Below are 18067 nucleotides of genomic sequence, written 5' to 3' on the forward strand. Positions count from 1 at the left end.
CGGTACCAATCACTCAAACCGCTCCCAATTGCTCCAAATCGCTCCCAATCGCTCCAAACCACTGAATTCCAAAAGCTGCTTCCCGGAAGTGTTTGCGGTTGCGGACGATTGCAGTTGGTTTTTTTTTTTTTAAACTTGAAACAAATCAATGATAATGAAATTTTTTTTATATAACTATTATATTCATTAAGGATTGCAGAAAATGAAGTACGAGTACGATTGAGAATATTAAAAAATAAACAATTTGAAGAAAATAAGATTTCAATTAACAATAACCCAGAAAACTTGATGTAAATTTAGTGGCACATCGCACATATGTTCAAAAAAATATAAATAAATATAACATTTCATCAGGAATTTTAAAAAATAAGATTATTTTTTGAAAAATATAAAAACAAATCACGATTCTTTTCAACTCTCGTTTGATCATTACTACCGATGCAACTACTGACCCACATAACTTATTGAGTGTGTGAGATTTAAAAAGAAAATCTACGATCTAAAACATATGTTTTGTCATTTATCAAATTACTTGATTAAAGTTTTGGTAAAAAGCCAAATGCATAAGGTAATAAATATTTCAATATGAAATTTATTTGTTTTTTAAATAATTATTATAGTATTTTCTTAATGAATTTTAATTATAAATCAAGTTTAATAAAATTTTTAGTATTTTTAAACATTTATATAATTATATATCACATTTATTATGTTTTAACGTCTAATGCACCCACTGGTCAACCAGTCGTAAACTCTTGCAAACGTACCCATTTTAAAACGCTAAACCAGTCATTCAAAACGCTTAGTAATGCTTGAAACTGCAACCACTGCTTCCACAATCTCCCGTAAACGTAATCGCAAACGTTGAGGTTAAACCAGTCAGGCCTAAACGCGTACATCTCTGCAATGTTTTGTTTGTAAACAAATTTTCTTCTAGTTGGCTCATATAACTTTTTTTCTTTTACAAAAAAAAAAAATTATCTGCGCTATTAATGCGAATAGATTGTGATACCAAATTTGGATTGTGTCGTGTCCTTTTTATCCGAGAGGATCAACATCTCCTATCTCTTCTTCTAGAAGTTAAAAACATCACGCCATTTTACGAATTCAAACGTCGATGTTCTGTCGTTTTTCTTGAGTGTAGGAGATGCCTAATTTCTCAGTTAACGTTCCCCAACTCTCATCCCTTCACAGTACACCAAAAGTGAAACGAGGAGGCACGACGAGAATGAATCTATGTGCCGATCAAGTGTTCGACAAAATGCTTCTGTGGAGAGATATGACAACGAAGATGAAGTTTCCTTCTTGTCCTGCTGCGGAATTGTCTGATTTCAGGAGAAGTAACAAGAGGAGATCTACTAGAAGGATGGTTAGTTGCAGAGCCGCCGGAGCTGACGGTGGACGCGTGGCTGTTGGTGACGACGTGTTCTCGGTTACTACTTCGTCCAAGTATGAAGTTGACTATCTGGGTCAGAGCACTAAGGGAGATTTGAACCTCAAACTTGACCCACTTCAGTCCTTTGGTATACAAAATTCAGTTTGGGTTTTTTGTGAAATGTTTGATTAAAGATTTGGTCTTTAGTTAGGGAACTTGATTCTGGTTGATGTTTGTTTATTGAGATGAATAAGAGCTAAAAAAGGTCTAACCTTTGTTGTGGCTGTCACGTTGTACGAGTAAAAAAGCTTACATTTTTCTGTTAAGCAGTCTCATGATGTATCCATGTAGGAGATGGGCAAGCTACATTGGAAGGTCCAATTGAGGAGGTAGCGAGAGCAGAGGCTCAAGCCGCTGAAAACCTGATTAGAGAGTTGGGTATCCAAGTTCGTTATCTAATCCTTATAATGTATTTGGAGTTTGAGGAGCACTGTTGTTTCTAAAGACATAAATGTACCGAGTTCTTTGTGTCTGCTTTCTGGCGTCTCAAAACTTTTATGCTTGATATTGTAGGGTCCTTTCTCTGCGCAACACTCTCCTCGTGGTATATTTTGTAGTCGTACCTTGAATCTACGGTCCATTAGTGCAATTGGATATGATATGGATTATACTTTGATGCACTACAATGTCATGGTGAGTTCTTTTTTTAATTATTCATAAGTAGGAAAGATGTAATTTAGAAAAGAAACTCGCAACTGACGCCAGTTTATGGTCTTGTTTAGGCTTGGGAAGGAAAGGCTTATGACTATTGCATGGAAAATCTAAAGAGCATGGGTTTCCCTGTTGATGGACTTGCTTTTGATCCGGAACTGGTGATGTGTTTATTCTGGTGATAGTTGAAAGGTTCTACATTGTAGTATTCTCTCTGTACTGAGACCAAAATATGTCTTCTCTTATTATAGGTTATTAGGGGTCTCATGATTGACAAAGAGAAAGGTAATTTAGTCAAGGCCGATAGATTTGGGTATGTAAAGAGAGCCATGCACGGTACAAAGATGTTATCAAATAAAGCTGTCAGGTATATTTGGCTTTTTAACACCGTTGGTAACATGAAAAAAAAAAAAAAAAAAAAAAAAACGACAGTTTCAGAGTCCTTGTTCTTTATTTGAAGGAAGTCTCATTCTCTTATTGTCTTTGTTTGTATGAAAGTGAGATCTATGGAAGGGAGTTAGTTGACCTGCGGAACCAGAATCGATGGGAGTTTCTCAATACATTTTTTTCTGTTTCAGAGGCTCTGGCTTATGCACAGGTACGTTCTTTTCTTACAAGAAATGGTTGCTGAATAACTCGCACTTAATTGTGGACATAATTTTTAAATCGCATATATATTCAGATTCGTTTCTCAATGCTTCTTCACCGCCAAGAATGTCTTTTTGCAAAACTTTCCTCACAGGTTTCTGCTGAGTAATTATAATTCAAACTATTTCAGATGGTGGATAGATTGGATGATGGATGTATTTCGGCAGATCTTGGCACGCTTGATTATAAAGGACTTTACAAGGTTTTGTGTTTCATAGCACCTAATTTCATTAAACTGAAAGGTTTGCGTATTCTTTATCTCTTCTAATTGATGTTTTCAGGCTGTTGCAAAAGCTCTATTCAGAGCACATGTTGAAGGACAACTCAAGGTTGATAGTTTGTCCATCCTGTACTCATTTTCTTAAAAATCAGTTTTCTCAAGCCCATCGTGACTGACAGTTTCTTTGCAGAGTGAGATCATGTCCAAGCCAGAACTATTTGTAGAGCCAGACCCAGAATTACCTTTAGCTCTTTTAGATCAAAAGGAGGTAATGTTTCAGTTTTCACACAAGATATATAATCATGATGGTTTCAGTTGTTAATATCGTCCTGTTCGCTCATAGGCTGGTAAAAAGCTCTTGCTTATCACAAACTCGGATTATCACTACACAGACAAAATGATGAAGCACTCATTTAACAAATTCCTTCCCAATGACATGGACTGGCGAGATCTTTTTGACATGGTGAGCAAACACAAATTTGTTTCTGCATTTAAGTTGTAAAGCAGTTGCTTTTCCAGAGACTAGTTTGCATTATTAGACCTTACTGCTTTTAAATTCATGTTTCTACGTAGGTTATAGTTTCTGCTAGGAAGCCAGAGTTCTTCCAGATGTCACACCCTCTGTACGAGGTTGTGACTGGAGAGGGTTTGATGCGTCCATGCTTCAAGGCTGAAACAGGTTATTTCTAATTGTTTCTTCTAAATGCAAGTAGATAATTTTGCTGTGTAGAAATTCTGGAACTTTTTATTCTCTCTCTCTCACTGCTTGTCTCTCCTAGGAGGTTTATACTCGGGAGGAAGTGCTCAAATGATAGAGAGTTCACTAAACGTTCATGGAGATGAGATTTTGTATGTTGGTGACCACATCTACACTGATGTCAGTGTATCTAAAGTCCATCTCAGGTGGCGAACTGCACTGATTTGCCGTGAACTGGAAGAAGAGGTTTGGATAATTGTTATGAACTACAATCAGTAGATGACAGAGCTTGGAGGGCTTTGCCTTTCATTCGTTAAAGTAATAGAAAAGTAAATAAATGATTTGGTCTTGTTTCTTTACAGTATAAGGCTCTAATTGGCAGTCGTGGTCACCGAGAAGAGCTAATAGAGCTTATAAATCAAAAAGAGGTTGTTGGAGATCTATTTAACCAGCTCCGGCTTGCTCTTCAAAGACGAAGCAAAGGCCGTCCTGCTCAGGTTTGTTTGTTTATATCCTTACAAGATTCAGAGTTCATGTTGTATATCCTGTGTTAGATACAGTGGGTAGTATGTTCAGCTATAAGATTAGAGTTTCGTGATGGAAGGTTTTCACCCTTTATCTTTTCATTCTAGACACTCGCTGCTACCAACTTGGATGATCAAGAACTGACAGAGACCATGCAGAAGCTTCTTATTGTAATGCAAAGACTTGATGACAAGATTGGTCTAATGCTGGAATCAGACGGCGAGCTCTTCAACGAAAGGTAGAAAAACAATGGCAAAACAAATCGTAGTTACGTGACTCGGGAAACGTAGAAAAGGATCTGTCTGACCTATAATTCTTGGGCTGTTTTCCAGGTGGGGCTTCCTCTCACGGGCCGGTTTGTGGGATAAAAGCCACTTGATGAGACAAATCGAAAAGTATATATTCCTCTTCTCTGCATTTCTGAGCAACTTGTAAACTCAAAACCAAGCTCGCATTTTACCCTCAGTTACATTTCCCTCAAAAATGGTTTCAGGTATGCTGATATATACACATCAAGAGTCTCCAACTTCCTCAACTACACACCTTTCATGTATTTCCGCTCACAAGAGCAGGTAAGAGCTTAAATCAGATTTATCATAGTAGGTATAGACGAAATTTGAGGCAGATGCTAATTAAACTCACTCATTTTGTTTCTCTCCTCTGCAGTCACTGGCTCACGATTCTCCGCTTCCAGATGCGGGTATGGAAAACTAGCGATTGTGCCCAAATTAGAGGCAACTCAGTTGTGTGTTGTAATATTTCCGGATTAAAAACTGTGGATAGAAATGTAGCAATAGGCAATTCTTAAGCTCAAAGTGATGTATAATATATGTATTCCTAATCTCTGAATCGAAGTTGAAGCTGGTCTTGGTTGGTACGTTGCTGTTTTTTTTTTTAAGGTCTTATCTTGTACGTGCTTTTCAGTCTGATATTAGAAGCAGTTTGTGCAAATGACTATTTTTTATATAAACATTTTAGTTATAGTTTTGTGAGTTCTGATCATGATTATGATGACCGTTATATCCACCACGAGTCATCAGTGAGTGGCAATGGCCGACTCATCGTCATCGCCTATTAGGAGCTTTCAGGGTTTTGTTACATTCGCTGGTTAAATTGAGCGAACGCCACACTAATCATTGATTTTGAAATATTTAACAAAATTATGTTTTATTGGTTCTATGGTTTATAAATACTTGTTAAAATCTCATAATATTTATTTAGGGGGTGTATTCAACTTGACATTTTAAGTGATTTGTGTGAAATTTACAAATCCTATATTATTCAATCATGGATTTTAAAAAGTCTATTAAAATTCACTGTTATTGAACTGATGATTTAAAAATCTACTTTAAAATCTACTTTAAAATCTACTGTTATTGAACTGATGATTTAAAAATCTACTTTAAAATCCACTGTTATTCAAAACAATTTTGTGAATTTGGATTGTAATGATTTTTAGGATTCTGGAAGATTTAAGAGGATTTGTTTAGTTAAAAATACAGAAATCCAAATCTCATAGTTTTAGGTGGGATTTGAAAGAATTTTACATAAAATCATATCAACTTCCCTAAAATCTATCAAAATTCTAAATTTCCTAAATCCCATCAAATTCTCCAAAATCATGGTTTTAATGATTTGTTTTTGGATTTCTAAATCCACATTATGTTTTAAATAGATTTGAATGGATTTGAAAGTGTAAAATAGAATGATTCAAATCCAAGGAAAAAACATGTTATTTCAAAATCCATGTGTTTTGATTTTTGGAATTTACAATTTCATATGGATTTAGGAATCACCTCTCTAATAATAGCCCCTAAGTTATGAAGAAAAATTTGTTCGTCCAACTTTGGTTTCACAACATATTTTTAAAGAACAAACATATAATGATATAAAGAACAATAGCATATGTATGTCTGTTTTGCTATGAGCATTAATTTGCGGCTAAAGCAGCTGCCACACTCTCTTTGGCAGACATATTAGATGTGTTTCGGAGACCAAAGGAGATGGATATTAAAGGTCCGAGAAAGGGCGCTTCTGAACCCCAAAGATAAGGGTTAGTGGGTAGAGAAAAAGGAGTGTTTTGGTTTTTTAGTCTGGTTAGATAGATTTATGTTGGGGTGGCACAAAGGCAAGGGAATTTTCAGTTTGGTTGTTTATTAGAAACGAGGGTTAATGAAACAAAGGCATCAAGTATAATAGGATCGGTGTTTTCAGACTGGTCATATTTAACAAACTACACTTTTAATCGGAGAGGAAGATTGTGGGTGGTGTGGAGTCCAAGTGTCAGGCTCACACCTTGTTATACGAGTGGACAGATAGTTACTTGTTCGGTACTGATGGAAGGAACTATCAATGAATTCTTCGTATCATTTGTTTATGCAGCAAATGGTGCAGAGGATAGGAAGGAACTGTGGGAGGACTTGCGAAATCACCAAGACTCACCAATATTTCGTAATAAACCGTGGATGATCTGTGGTGATTTTAACGAAATATTGATAGGGGAAGCATTCACTCTATGATACAACCTCTGCAGTGCTTCCTGGAATGCGTGATTTTCAAGAGGCAGTACAGTACTGTTCTCTTACTGATATGCTGACTCATGGACCGATATACACATGGTGTAACAAGCGCGATTTTGGTCTGATATGCAAAAAACTAGACAGGTACTAATTAATGACTCTTGGATCTCTGAGCATCAGCAGTCGTATGGGGTTTTTGAGGCTGGAGGGTGCTCTGATCACCTACGTTGTCGTATCAAGATCGGTGGAGATAAACCTAGACTGCATAAGCCTTTCAAATTCACTAATGCTTTAGTTGAAGATGCAGGTTTTATGCCAATGGTCACAGACTACTTAGAAAACACTGAACCATTGTACCACTCCACTTCTGCAATATTCCAGTTTTCAAAGAAGTTAAAAGGCCTAAACCCAAAAATAAAGCAACTGAGTAGAGAGAAGTTTGGTAATTTCGCAAAGAAAACACGAGAAGCTTTTGAGCATTTATGCGCCTGTCAGCTGGTGACTTTGATGAATCCTACGGATGAGGCAATGCAGAGTGAGTCTATTGCTTATAACAGATGGTTGTTTGTCGCTGGGTTGGATGAGCGATACTTGAAACAAAAGTCCAAGTTGCATTGGTTGAAAGTAGGAGATGGCAACAATAAAGTTTTTCATAGGGCTGCAAAGGCAAGGGAAGTTCGCAATACGATCAAAGAAATAAAATGTCCAGATGGGACAATAGCTGACATGCAAGAGAAGATTAAGCATGAGGCAGAGAGGTTTTTTCGGGAGTTTATGGGGCTTAAAGTCCCAAATTATCACGGAATTGCAGAGGAGGAGTTATCAGAGTTGTTACGCTACCGTTGTTCTTATCATGATAGAGCAACACTGTAAATGTAGGTAACAGAGGTGGAGATATGTGATGTTCTTTTCTCAATGCCAAGAGATAAGAGTCCAGGCCCCGATGGCTATACTGTGGAATTCCTCCGAGAGACATGGTCTATCATTAAAAAGGATCTTGTTACTTCTATACAATCCTTTTTCAGGTTTGGATTCTTACCAAAAGGGATCAATGCTACTATTCTTGCGCTTATACCAAAGAAAAAAGGAGTTATAGAGATGAAGGATTACAGACCGATCTCATGTTGTAATGTAACATACAAAGTAATCTCAAAAATAATCGCCAATCGACTTAAAATACTTCTTCCACAGTTTGTTGCTCCCAATCAATCCGCATTTGTAAAGGATAGGCTTCTTATGAAAAATGTTCTCTTAGCATCGGAGATTGTACCAGATTATCATAAGGATACGGTCTCTCCAAGGAGTGCAATTAAGATCGATATTTCAAAGGCATTCGATTCTGTTCAGTGGCCTTTCCTGCTGAGTATCCTTACAACTCTGAACTTTCCACCTCAGTTTATTAAGTGGATAGAGCTCTGCATCACTACTGCCTCCTTTTCGGTTCAGGTAAATGGTGAATTGTCTGGTCTTTTCAAGAGTGAAAGAGGGCTTAGACAGGGTTACTCCGTATCACCCTATCTCTTCGTTATATGTATGCAAGTATTGTCTGCAGTACTAGATAAAGCAGCACAAGAGAGGCGGATCGGCTATCACCCTAAATGCAAGAACATACAGCTTACACATCTATGTTTTGCAGACGATTTGTTGGTTTTCATGGATGGTATGAAATCTTCACTTGAGGGTATTCTTCAGGTTTTCAGAGACTTTGCTGGATATTCGGGTTTGAACATCAGCTTGGAAAAATCTACGCTTTATATGGCGGGGATTAAAGACGTGGATCAGGAATTGATCTTACACCTATTTCCGTTTGCATCAAGCACTCTCCCTGTATGCTACCTGGGACTACCCCTACTAACCAAGCGTATGACAACGGCTGACTACACTCAACTACTAGAACAAATTAGAGAACGGATTGGGAGCTGGACTGGCAGATACTTGTCTTTTGCAGGCTGCCTCCAACTGATAAGCTCAGTTATTCATAGCTTAACTAGCTTCTGGATGTCTGCTTTCCGCTTGCCAAACGCTTGTATCAAAGAGATAGACAGCTTATGCTCTGCATTTATGTGGGCAGGTCCTTCTTTGCATACCAAAAAGGCGAAAGTTTCATGGCATGATGTGTGTACCCCTAAAGCTGAAGGACGTTTAGGGTTACGTTCACTACATGATGTGAACAAGGTCTCCTGTTTGAAACTCATCTGGTGAATCCTAACCTCAAACTCGCTATGGGTTACATGGCTCCGAACATATTTGATCCGCAAAGGATCCTTTTGGTCCCTCAAAGATTTCAACAGATTCAGGCTTCTGGATGTGGCGGAAATTACTTAAATATCGATCAACTGCTTCAGCTTTTGTTCGGTATGAGATACAAAATGGGCAGAGTGTGTTCTTCTGGCATGATAATTGGTCACAGTTTGGTTGTTTGAAGGATATATCAGGCTTGCGAGGGTTCATTGACATGGGGATTAGTTTAAATGCCACTGTAGCCGAAGCTCTCTCTCACCGGAGACGACGGCATAGAGTGGATCATTTAAACCAATTAGAGACCAGCCTAGAGCATATTCGAACAAAAGGACTGGTGGAGGCAGAGGATGTGGTTCTCTGGAAAGGAAAAGGGGATTGTTTCAAGCAAAAATTCAGCACAAAAGGAACATGGGAGCATCTTAGGAGGACAAGACAGAGAAAGACGTGGGCTGATGGGATCTGGTTCTCTCAAGCTGCGCCAAAGTTCTCTTTCATAGCTTGGCTAGCTACACTCAATCGTCTCTCCACTGGTGATCGAATGGTTCGCTGGAATCAGCAAAGTCTTGTATCTTGCCCTTTATGCAGTGTGCCGCAAGAAACGCGTAATCATCTATTCTTCACTTGCTCGGTTTCAGCTGAAGTGTGGACGGGTCTCACCTCAAAGCTTCTCACTACTAAGTTCACTACAGATTGGGACACTACTCAGAAGCTTCTCACCGACAAATCTCTGGGAAACTCTGTTCTGTTCCTGTTGTGCTACACTTTTCAAGCTACACTGCATTCTCTTTGGCAAGAACGCAACAACCGTCGACATGGAGAAGCGGCTGTACCACCAGCTCTCCTCATTAAAAGACTTGATAGGCAAATTTGAAACCGCCTCGTCTCCCTTCAAGGTGAAAGCAGAGTTGTTGGGTGCATGGAACTATGGCTATCTACCCGTTGAGACTTTGGATCCTTCGACATTCTCTTAGATTTTCAAAATGTAAAATTCAGTAGCACTCTCAAACTTTAACTATAGTCTGCACTTGATGTAAAACAGTTTTTTCGAATAAATTTTACATTTTATTCAAAAAAAAAAATTTAGCTGTTTTTGACATATATATGTTAATTCAAGTTTTAAAGTAATGGTCTCAAGACTTGAGATTAGCATTCTTTCCCAACATTTTTGATTATTACATGCCGTTCCTCTACTAATTCATCATTCATCAACCCCTACTAAACCTATATGGACCGAAGATTTATGCGGTAGTATTATATAAGAAATGCAAAAGAGCAAAAGTAACTAAAAGGAAGGGGAGATGTGCATTTGGGTCAAGATGTGGTTGAAATTATCAGAGGGTTTATCAACAGGATGGGTATGAACACCTTGGTAAGTGGTAACCACCACTCCTTCGTCTCCTAATAACCTCTGCACTTGCTTCTTCACTCTGCATCCTTCGTGTGTGCACTTATAGTAACTCCTGTACATATGTATTCATATACATCTATCAGTCTATTAATTAGCTATGACCAAGATGCATAAAAGCCTATTATTAGGTACGTACGGTACGTACCTGGGAAATATATTGTTCTTGACAGCTTTTTGGCCGTACTTCCTCCACCTGTATCCATCATCGAGAATATCAACCTGGCTTCTTGTCTGAAAGGAAAACTTAGGTTCTCTCTCTTTTTTCATCTTACTCTTGGGTTTGTCTTCTTCATTAGTGTTGATCTTGTGGTGTGCAGAGTTGTCAACCTTGGTCACCGATGATGAACATGGAAAGAACATTTGATACATATCCTCCATTTCCTACTTCCCTATGCGTTTATGGTGGGAACTTGAAAAACCTCCAAAAAATACACACACATGACCTGTGTGGGTATATATGCGTCTGTGTGAAAGGCAAGAGAGGTAAAGAAAGAGAGAGAGAGAGAGACGTAGACGGCAACGAAGATGCCAGAGAAAGTGAGATCAATGGAATATGGCTACATTAGCGGATCCATCAGAAAAAAGAGTTTGGTGGGAATTACTTTTAAAAAGGTATGGCGGCCTCATCATTCTGATTAGGACTTCTAATTCACTCTGTTATTATTTTTAAATGTATATATATGCAACTCCTTTAGACTTTCAAACTTTTGGTGCAACGGATCAAACTTTCAAACTATTATTGGTCAAAAATAAAATAGCTTCTAGATCTCAGAGAGTAACGTTATTTTATTATTTGCTAAACAATTTAAATTGAGGCTTGCATGGGTTTAGCAAGGTTGGATGTTTTTTAATTTCTTATTTCCAAATACGTGTATCACAAGTTCGCCAACCAAAAAGTTGATTGGATTCAAGTATTCAACGAAACAATGGGCTCGAATGATGTTGAGGTTATTGACTAATTTGGCTATTTGCTTTCTTCTAGGCAACGATTTTGACAAAAAAAGTCTTAAAATAAAAATCATTGCCTAGAGGAATTATTCATCCCTCCAAAGTTATTCAAACTTGATCCCAAAGTCACTTTTCCAGGAAACACACACAATTAACATGGAATTACAATAGTAGATATAGGCAAAACAGTGGTGCCTGTCATCGCAAGATTTGAGACGGGGTCGCGTACGAGACTGTGCTCATTAAGATCACATATAGGATTTGAGACGGGGTCGCGTAAGAGACTGTGCTCCATCGACCAAAATAGTGGTGCCTGTCATGAAGCGTGAGCCGTCACTGATCAAGTAGATAACAGTGGAGTAGAGGTCCGTATTGGGGTTAAGCCACTGGCCGAGCGGCGCAGCATCCTTGATCATCTTGATCGCTCGATCTCTACCAACAGAAGCTGGATATTCATCGCCCAGATGCAGCCCTCTAGAGATCATGTTGACCCTTATCTTGTGCTTCCCTAGACTAATGGCTGACGCCTGTAAACCCCAATTCATCAACAACTTAACAATGAAATATTAGGAGATGTACTTAAGAAGGATGTAGTATATACCCGAACGAGTTGATGAAGAGCAGCAGAGGTAGTAGTGTAGGCATCAGCTCCAGGGTAAAGACCTCTCTGTCCGCTAGCGATAGTGGCCATGAAAACAATAGAGCCTCCAGAACCATTCTCTTTCATTCTTGAGGCTACAGCCTTCAGTAGAAACCACGACGCCGTGAGATTGATCCTTGTGGTTTTCTTGAACTCATCTTGAGACACTTGAAGAATGTCCTGTATCTTCCCTTGGTAGGTATAAGAGTTGAGAAAAGCATCGAAATTGCCAGAGCAGCAAGCCCATGCCTTTTGGACAGCGGCATCGAAAACTTGTTCAGAATCAGATTCCATGTCGAGTCCAATCAGCTCAACAGGGAATGATCCCTCAATGGAATCTTTAATCTTGTCTACAATGCTCCTTAGAGAAGCCACATTTCCCAACATAACCAACCTAAACCCATCACAAAGAATGAGTTATAAACTAAACACACCAGTACAACCAACTTAAGAAGAAAAAAAAAACAAAATTGGAGAACTCTACTCACTTGCAACCGTGTTTGGCTAGATGGAAAGCGATGTTTGTGGAAACATCGTCGCCGTTGGATGTCATCAACACTCTCTTCGCCGGAGTTTCCATTTTTAATACTCAGAAAAAGGCAGCAGGAGATGGGTAAGAAGATGGCAGATTCTCTCAATTCAATTTTATTCCAACCAATTCTTCTAAAAAAAGCATAATGATGATGATTACGAAATGCCTAATCACATGATCCACGTTTTCACTTACCGGAACTGTGTTACTAAAAACGACTAGACCAATGCCCAGTCCTGCCCAGCTCCGGATATGCCTAATCACACGATTCCACTCCACACGTTTTTTTCACTTATTAAATGACATTAATGTTTCTCCATATATCAGTATCCTTATCATATATTTTCATCTTTATATGTAGGTTCCACATTTATTTATTATATATATGTATATGTATATTTGGTCAAGTTAGTAGAATAAAAAAAGAAGTTTTTTGTGGATTTCCAAATCCTTTAAAATCTTACAACCAATAATTCCTCATTTTTAACTCTTTTTTTTTTGAACAAAAAATCCCTCATTTTTAACAGTTACAATTATTTAGTAGAATAGAAAAAGGAGAATATTAAAAATATAAAACAAAATGGGGAAAATAACATTTTTATGATGATGATTTTTTATTAAAGAAATAAATACCTAAAATGGAAAAAGTAAATATTAATCAGTGATTAGGAAATTAACATAGATTGAAAAAAAACAAAAGGAATTTGAAATAAACAAAAGGAATTTGAAATAAACATAAGGACCAATCTTTGCCTAATGTGTACACATAAGTTATTTTAAGAAATAATTGGAAATTTTAGTACGTTTTTCAAACATAATTTGAAAAGTAGTACGTTCACTATTCATAATTAGGAAAACTCACATAAGCCAATGTGCTCTACTGTTTCTTTGACTTACAAACCCTCACCAAAATAGCTTATTTACAGTTTAATGTCATTGAACATTTTATTAATAATTTCCATAAAATAAAAAAGTTCTTTCCCTTATTTTTTTTTTGTTTCCATCATCTTCTCTGAGACACAAGCCAAGGATGATGATTTCTCTGATTCATTCATGATTACACAATTACCCAAAATGGCAGATCACAAAAGTTTAAATGAGAAAGATTAAAGACTGCTCATTTAAATCTCAAATGATTAGCAAACTTTGTTCTTTTTCTATCTCTTGGTCCATCACCTTCCCCAACAAACTAATCTTCATCTCCTAATTTTTTTTTCAATAATTCAATCTTTTTTCTTTCAATCACTTTTCTTTCATTCCTCCTTAAAAATGAATGACACCTAGAGAAAAACCACGTTAAATATCGAATTTTGGTCATAAATTTCTAAGTTAATGATAGATCTATAAATTTTAAGTTTAAAGAGAAAAATGTTTAAAAAAAAATTACAGGAATCGGCGGCGGCATTAGGGTTTTGGAAGAAAAATTCATAAGTGTAATTACAATTTTATCCTTTTAATTTAAGCAAAATTTTTAATAAGCAAGGTTTGAACCCAGATTAATGTAGTAAGTCAAACAGCTTTAACTATTGTGCTACTATAACTTTCAACAATTGTTAGCAATTTTAATATTATATAACCTATTTACACCAAAAATTATATAACCTAATTATTCAAATATTTATTAATATATTTTTTGTTTCCAAATTTTTTTCACATACAAAAATCTATGGTTTTTTCTTTATAATTTGATATGCATTTGGTTTAATAATTTCAAATATTTTTCATAGATATCTTATCTTTCGTCCAGCAATATTTGTATACGGTTTAAATCATTCTGCATGTTGGATAGATTTAAACCGTCCAGCAAATTTGTGTACTTGTTAAATCATTCAGCATGTTGGATAGATTCAAACCGTCCAGCAATATTTTGTGTACAGTTTAAACCATCCAACATATTGTATAGATTCAAACCATCCAACAATATTTGTGTACGGTTTAAACCATCCAGCATATTGAAAGCCTAAGAATTAAATAAGTTACATATGTACAGTTAATTATGTGTACAGTACACTTAATAATGTGTACGGAAACAAAAATATGTTAAAAATATTTAACATTATCCAATAAAATCATCAAATAAAATGCATATCAAATTATAAAGAAAAAGATATAGATTTTTATCTATCTGAAAAAAATTTAAAAACAAATTTTTATTGACTAGTATTTTAGTTTTTAGATTGAAAGGGCATATATAACAAAGAATAAACAAAATCTTTAAAAAAAAAAGATTTCTTGCTGATGGAGAGAGACGAGAGTTGGAGAGATATTTCTCAGCCCCTTTTTGTAATCTTCTCCAATAACCTCTACCCCACACACGTTTCTATTTCACGCCGTTTCTATTTCACGCTCCCCTCTTTTGACAATTTTGAATAGTGTTAGTACTAAATTTCCAATTAAGTTACAAAAATGTACTAAAACACAAACTTACCCTTATTTTAAATAGTTTTATTTTTCCTGCCAATATAAGTGATTTAAAATAAACTATTTATTTTATTTTGTTTATTCAGTTTGATATGCCCATATATAATTATCACAATCTAACACATATATCTTAACACATTTGGAGTACAGTTTTGTGTCATCCTCTATCTTTTATCCAATTTCCACAAAATACCCTTATTGGTTTAGACAATTAATCAAAGATCATTAAGGTTATTTGTGTAATCCTAAACGTCGGGTCAGTTTTAATTCTAAAACTAAAATCCGATTGCACTAGTCATATCTTATTTAATTATAAAAGAAAAATAAGGTAACATAGAATTCTACAAATAAGAGAAGAAAATAATATCTAGGATGATGTGTAACAAAACTGTTTTCAAATGATAGAACACAAGTAACTTAAGACAATTTTCTCTTCATTCATTCTATAAGACAATCGTTTCTTAAATACACAAGAAACATGTTCAGAACGTGAAAGAGTGGGAGACAATTCCACTAACATAGGAGAACACACGATGCCATATCTCATTCAATCTTGACCATGTGGATCTCGGTTTACTCTGGTTATGATCTCATCATTTCCAAGATTAGTCTTCTCTATCACTAGGATCTGTTTGCTATTGTAAGCATTGTCCGTGACAAACTGTACGCATTCAAGTTTGATGTGAACTTCAAGTAACCAATCAATCAGGATGGACTCATCTTATCGTTCATCTCAGTTTGGATGTGCATGTATATCTTACGCTGGCTCTCCTTCTCGATGGTTATCCTTGTCAGCTTCATCAATATCAGCAACATAAATTCAAACATATCATCAACATACTCCACTGCAGCTAGAACGAGTACATAACATCAACATAAATTCAAAAGAACCCCAATCAAACAAACAAACTGAAGCTTAAGGCTGGAACCTAGAATCAAATTGTTTTGGCTACTTCCGCAGTGTTAAACATTAACAAAATCAGATATTTAATGCTTAAACTAAAGAGTGGAAATTTGAAAAATCTCCTGGTTCTAAGCTTAGTCTTGATGAATTATGACACAGGACAGAACAAAACAGAGAACTTTGAGTTCGACACATGGCTTGTATTGAAGCAAACATTCAACATATAAGCCCCCCGGTTTCGATAAACCCTAGAGCTAAATCAATACCTATGAATAATTACATCCTGCTTTCCGTTCCAAGGAATCCTGATAGAAAATCGTGTTGATCCTCGGTGGCTTGGTAAAGACCAACATCGCGGAAGACTCCGTATCGAAAACTAACGACTTAAATCTTTTTTTTTCTTGTGATAATATATCAGATATTAATCTTATACGTATCTTGAATAGTTAAATATTAAATTCGGGTTTTACTATGGGCTTCCAACTCAAAACCAATTGGCAATGAGTAGAGAGGCCCTAACCTTTTATATATTAGTTAATCTTTTCACATCTTTCTGATGTGGGATATTTTACACTAACATTAAATCTTATAATCGGATTAGATTTTAGGTTTTTAATCATATCAGATATGAATATACCTTGTTTTTTTTTCTTATGATAATATATCAAATAATTAATCTAACATGTATCGTCAGACGCGTTTCCTTTCACAAGTCGAAACAGGAGTCAGGAGTGAAACAACCGACTTAATTAAGTAGGTCTTATAAATAGATTGGTATCGCACTCTATTATTGAACCATTACTAGCTACAATTGTTTCGCTTTCTTATCTGTCCAATTAGTAGAAGAAAAATCAGAGATCGAAACATAACCTAGATTTAAAGCAAGTACTGTTAATTACCATGAATAGAAATAGGATGATGAGAGAACCTCTGCGTGTAGACGAGTCTTCAATGAAGCATGTCTCTGTTCTTGGCAGAGGAAGCTTTGGCTGTGTCTCTCTCCAACGCGATTCTAACTTCCGACTCTACGCAAAGAAGTCATCTTCTTCGTTCAGTCAATTGAAGGATTACCATAAAGAGGTTAGGATCATGCTTCGTTTCCGCAATCATCCTCGCATCGTCCAAGCCTTAAGCTCTTTTGTTCACTTATCCACCCCACCAGAACAAAGATGTCACATCTATATGGAGTATGCCTCTAAAGGCACGCTCTTCAATATGATCTTTCGGTTTCGTGGGAAGCCGATGCCTGAGAATATGATCCGACGCGCCGCTTTTATGATCCTACAAGGACTCGACGCTCTTCACTCAAACGGCTACGTTCACTGCGACCTCAAGCCAGCCAACGTCCTCGTCTTCCCTTCCACCACTGTTGGAGAGCCATGGGATCTTAAGCTTGCTGATTTCGGTTTCTCTAAAGAGCCTTGTACGGATTCTAGGTCGTTGTTTCATGGTACGGAGCAGTACATGCCGCCAGAATCTCTTGGACCGGACGGAGAGATGGGATCCTCGACCGTTGATATATGGTCTCTAGGGTGTATGGTTATTGAGATGTTTGGAGGTTGTCCATTGAATATGGGAGACCGTTACATGTGGAGGCTTCCAGTACTTGTATCTCCGGTGGCAGACGACTTCTTGATGCGGTGCTTGGCTTTGCAGCCGTCACGTAGGGCTACCGCGGCAGAGCTGTTGACTCATCCATTTGTTGCGCAAAAAAACAGTACTGTTCCAATATTGACAGAGATGCCTCCGTATCCTTTCTTAAGGTTTCCTCCCTCCATAATGGACAACGTGATGGAAGAATATGCTAGACTTGGAGTGGTGGTTTGAAGACCTCATGCTTTGATTAACGGTGGACAGATGATGAGGCCGGAACAGAAAGGAGATTCATGTGACGGCGGCTGTTTAATTAGGGTTCGATAGTTTAATTTTGGACTTTTAACTGGTTGCCCCATGGTGTTAGTTTTTCTACTTGTGAGTTTTCCTTTTCGTTTGGTGTGTTAATGTTGCTACTCCTAAAGTTTGGGCAATAGGTTGGAGTCATTGTAATATCGTTCATCGTTTGAATATAAAAGGTTATATAGTTTTTAGTTAAATTTTATATAGTTACATTACATGACCGGTCCATATTTATATGTCATTATTAATGAAAAAAAAACAAAAAAAAACACACAAAACCTTAGCAAAAAAAAATTAATAAAAGAAAACACAATTTTGGCTGATTAATGCTTTTTTGTCTTCTGAAAATTAAAAAAAAATATAAAAAATTTAAAGGAAAATC

General features: G+C 36.7%; 4 protein-coding genes across 5 annotated transcripts; 2 read left to right on the forward strand and 2 right to left on the reverse strand.

The window, feature by feature from the left end:
- Positions 1–946: 946 nt before the first annotated feature.
- On the forward strand, positions 947–5127 carry LOC104725381 (uncharacterized). Of its 2 annotated transcripts, XM_010444044.3 has the most exons (17): positions 947–1523; positions 1727–1821; positions 1949–2068; positions 2158–2247; positions 2338–2453; positions 2585–2684; positions 2865–2936; positions 3016–3063; positions 3145–3222; positions 3298–3417; positions 3528–3633; positions 3734–3897; positions 4014–4148; positions 4284–4414; positions 4509–4571; positions 4670–4748; positions 4843–5127. In XM_010444044.3, the coding sequence occupies exons 1-17, from the start codon at positions 1148–1150 to the stop codon at positions 4888–4890; spliced, it is 1941 nt and encodes a 646-aa protein (XP_010442346.2). In that variant the 5' UTR covers positions 947–1147; the 3' UTR covers positions 4891–5127. The 2 variants fall into 2 exon arrangements, with proteins under 2 accessions (XP_010442346.2, XP_087329563.1); XM_087473437.1 differs by lacking the exons at positions 947–1523; positions 1727–1821; positions 1949–2068; positions 2158–2247; positions 2338–2453 and having other exon boundaries at positions 2583–2684; positions 2829–2936.
- Positions 5128–9975: 4848 nt separating this feature from the next.
- Positions 9976–10856, reverse strand: LOC104725382 (putative WRKY transcription factor 45). Its single transcript, XM_010444045.2, has 2 exons — positions 10490–10856; positions 9976–10396 (listed from the first exon to the last, which is right to left on the reverse strand). The coding sequence occupies exons 1-2, from the start codon at positions 10720–10722 to the stop codon at positions 10219–10221; spliced, it is 411 nt and encodes a 136-aa protein (XP_010442347.2). The 5' UTR covers positions 10723–10856; the 3' UTR covers positions 9976–10218.
- Positions 10857–11333: 477 nt separating this feature from the next.
- LOC104725383 (uncharacterized) lies at positions 11334–12792 on the reverse strand. Its single transcript, XM_010444046.3, has 3 exons — positions 12421–12792; positions 11894–12326; positions 11334–11819 (listed from the first exon to the last, which is right to left on the reverse strand). Exons 1-3 carry the CDS (start codon positions 12510–12512, stop codon positions 11541–11543), a joined length of 804 nt encoding a protein of 267 aa, XP_010442348.1. The 5' UTR covers positions 12513–12792; the 3' UTR covers positions 11334–11540.
- Positions 12793–16659: 3867 nt separating this feature from the next.
- On the forward strand, positions 16660–17723 carry LOC104728717 (mitogen-activated protein kinase kinase kinase 20-like). Its single transcript, XM_010447662.2, has one exon. The coding sequence runs from the start codon at positions 16690–16692 to the stop codon at positions 17614–17616; it is 927 nt and encodes a 308-aa protein (XP_010445964.1). The 5' UTR covers positions 16660–16689; the 3' UTR covers positions 17617–17723.
- The last annotated feature ends 344 nt before the right edge of the window (positions 17724–18067 follow it).

This window comes from Camelina sativa, chromosome 11 (assembly GCF_030686135.1).
Source record: "Camelina sativa cultivar CO46 ecotype springtype chromosome 11, ASM3068613v1".
NCBI lineage: Eukaryota > Viridiplantae > Streptophyta > Magnoliopsida > Brassicales > Brassicaceae > Camelina > Camelina sativa.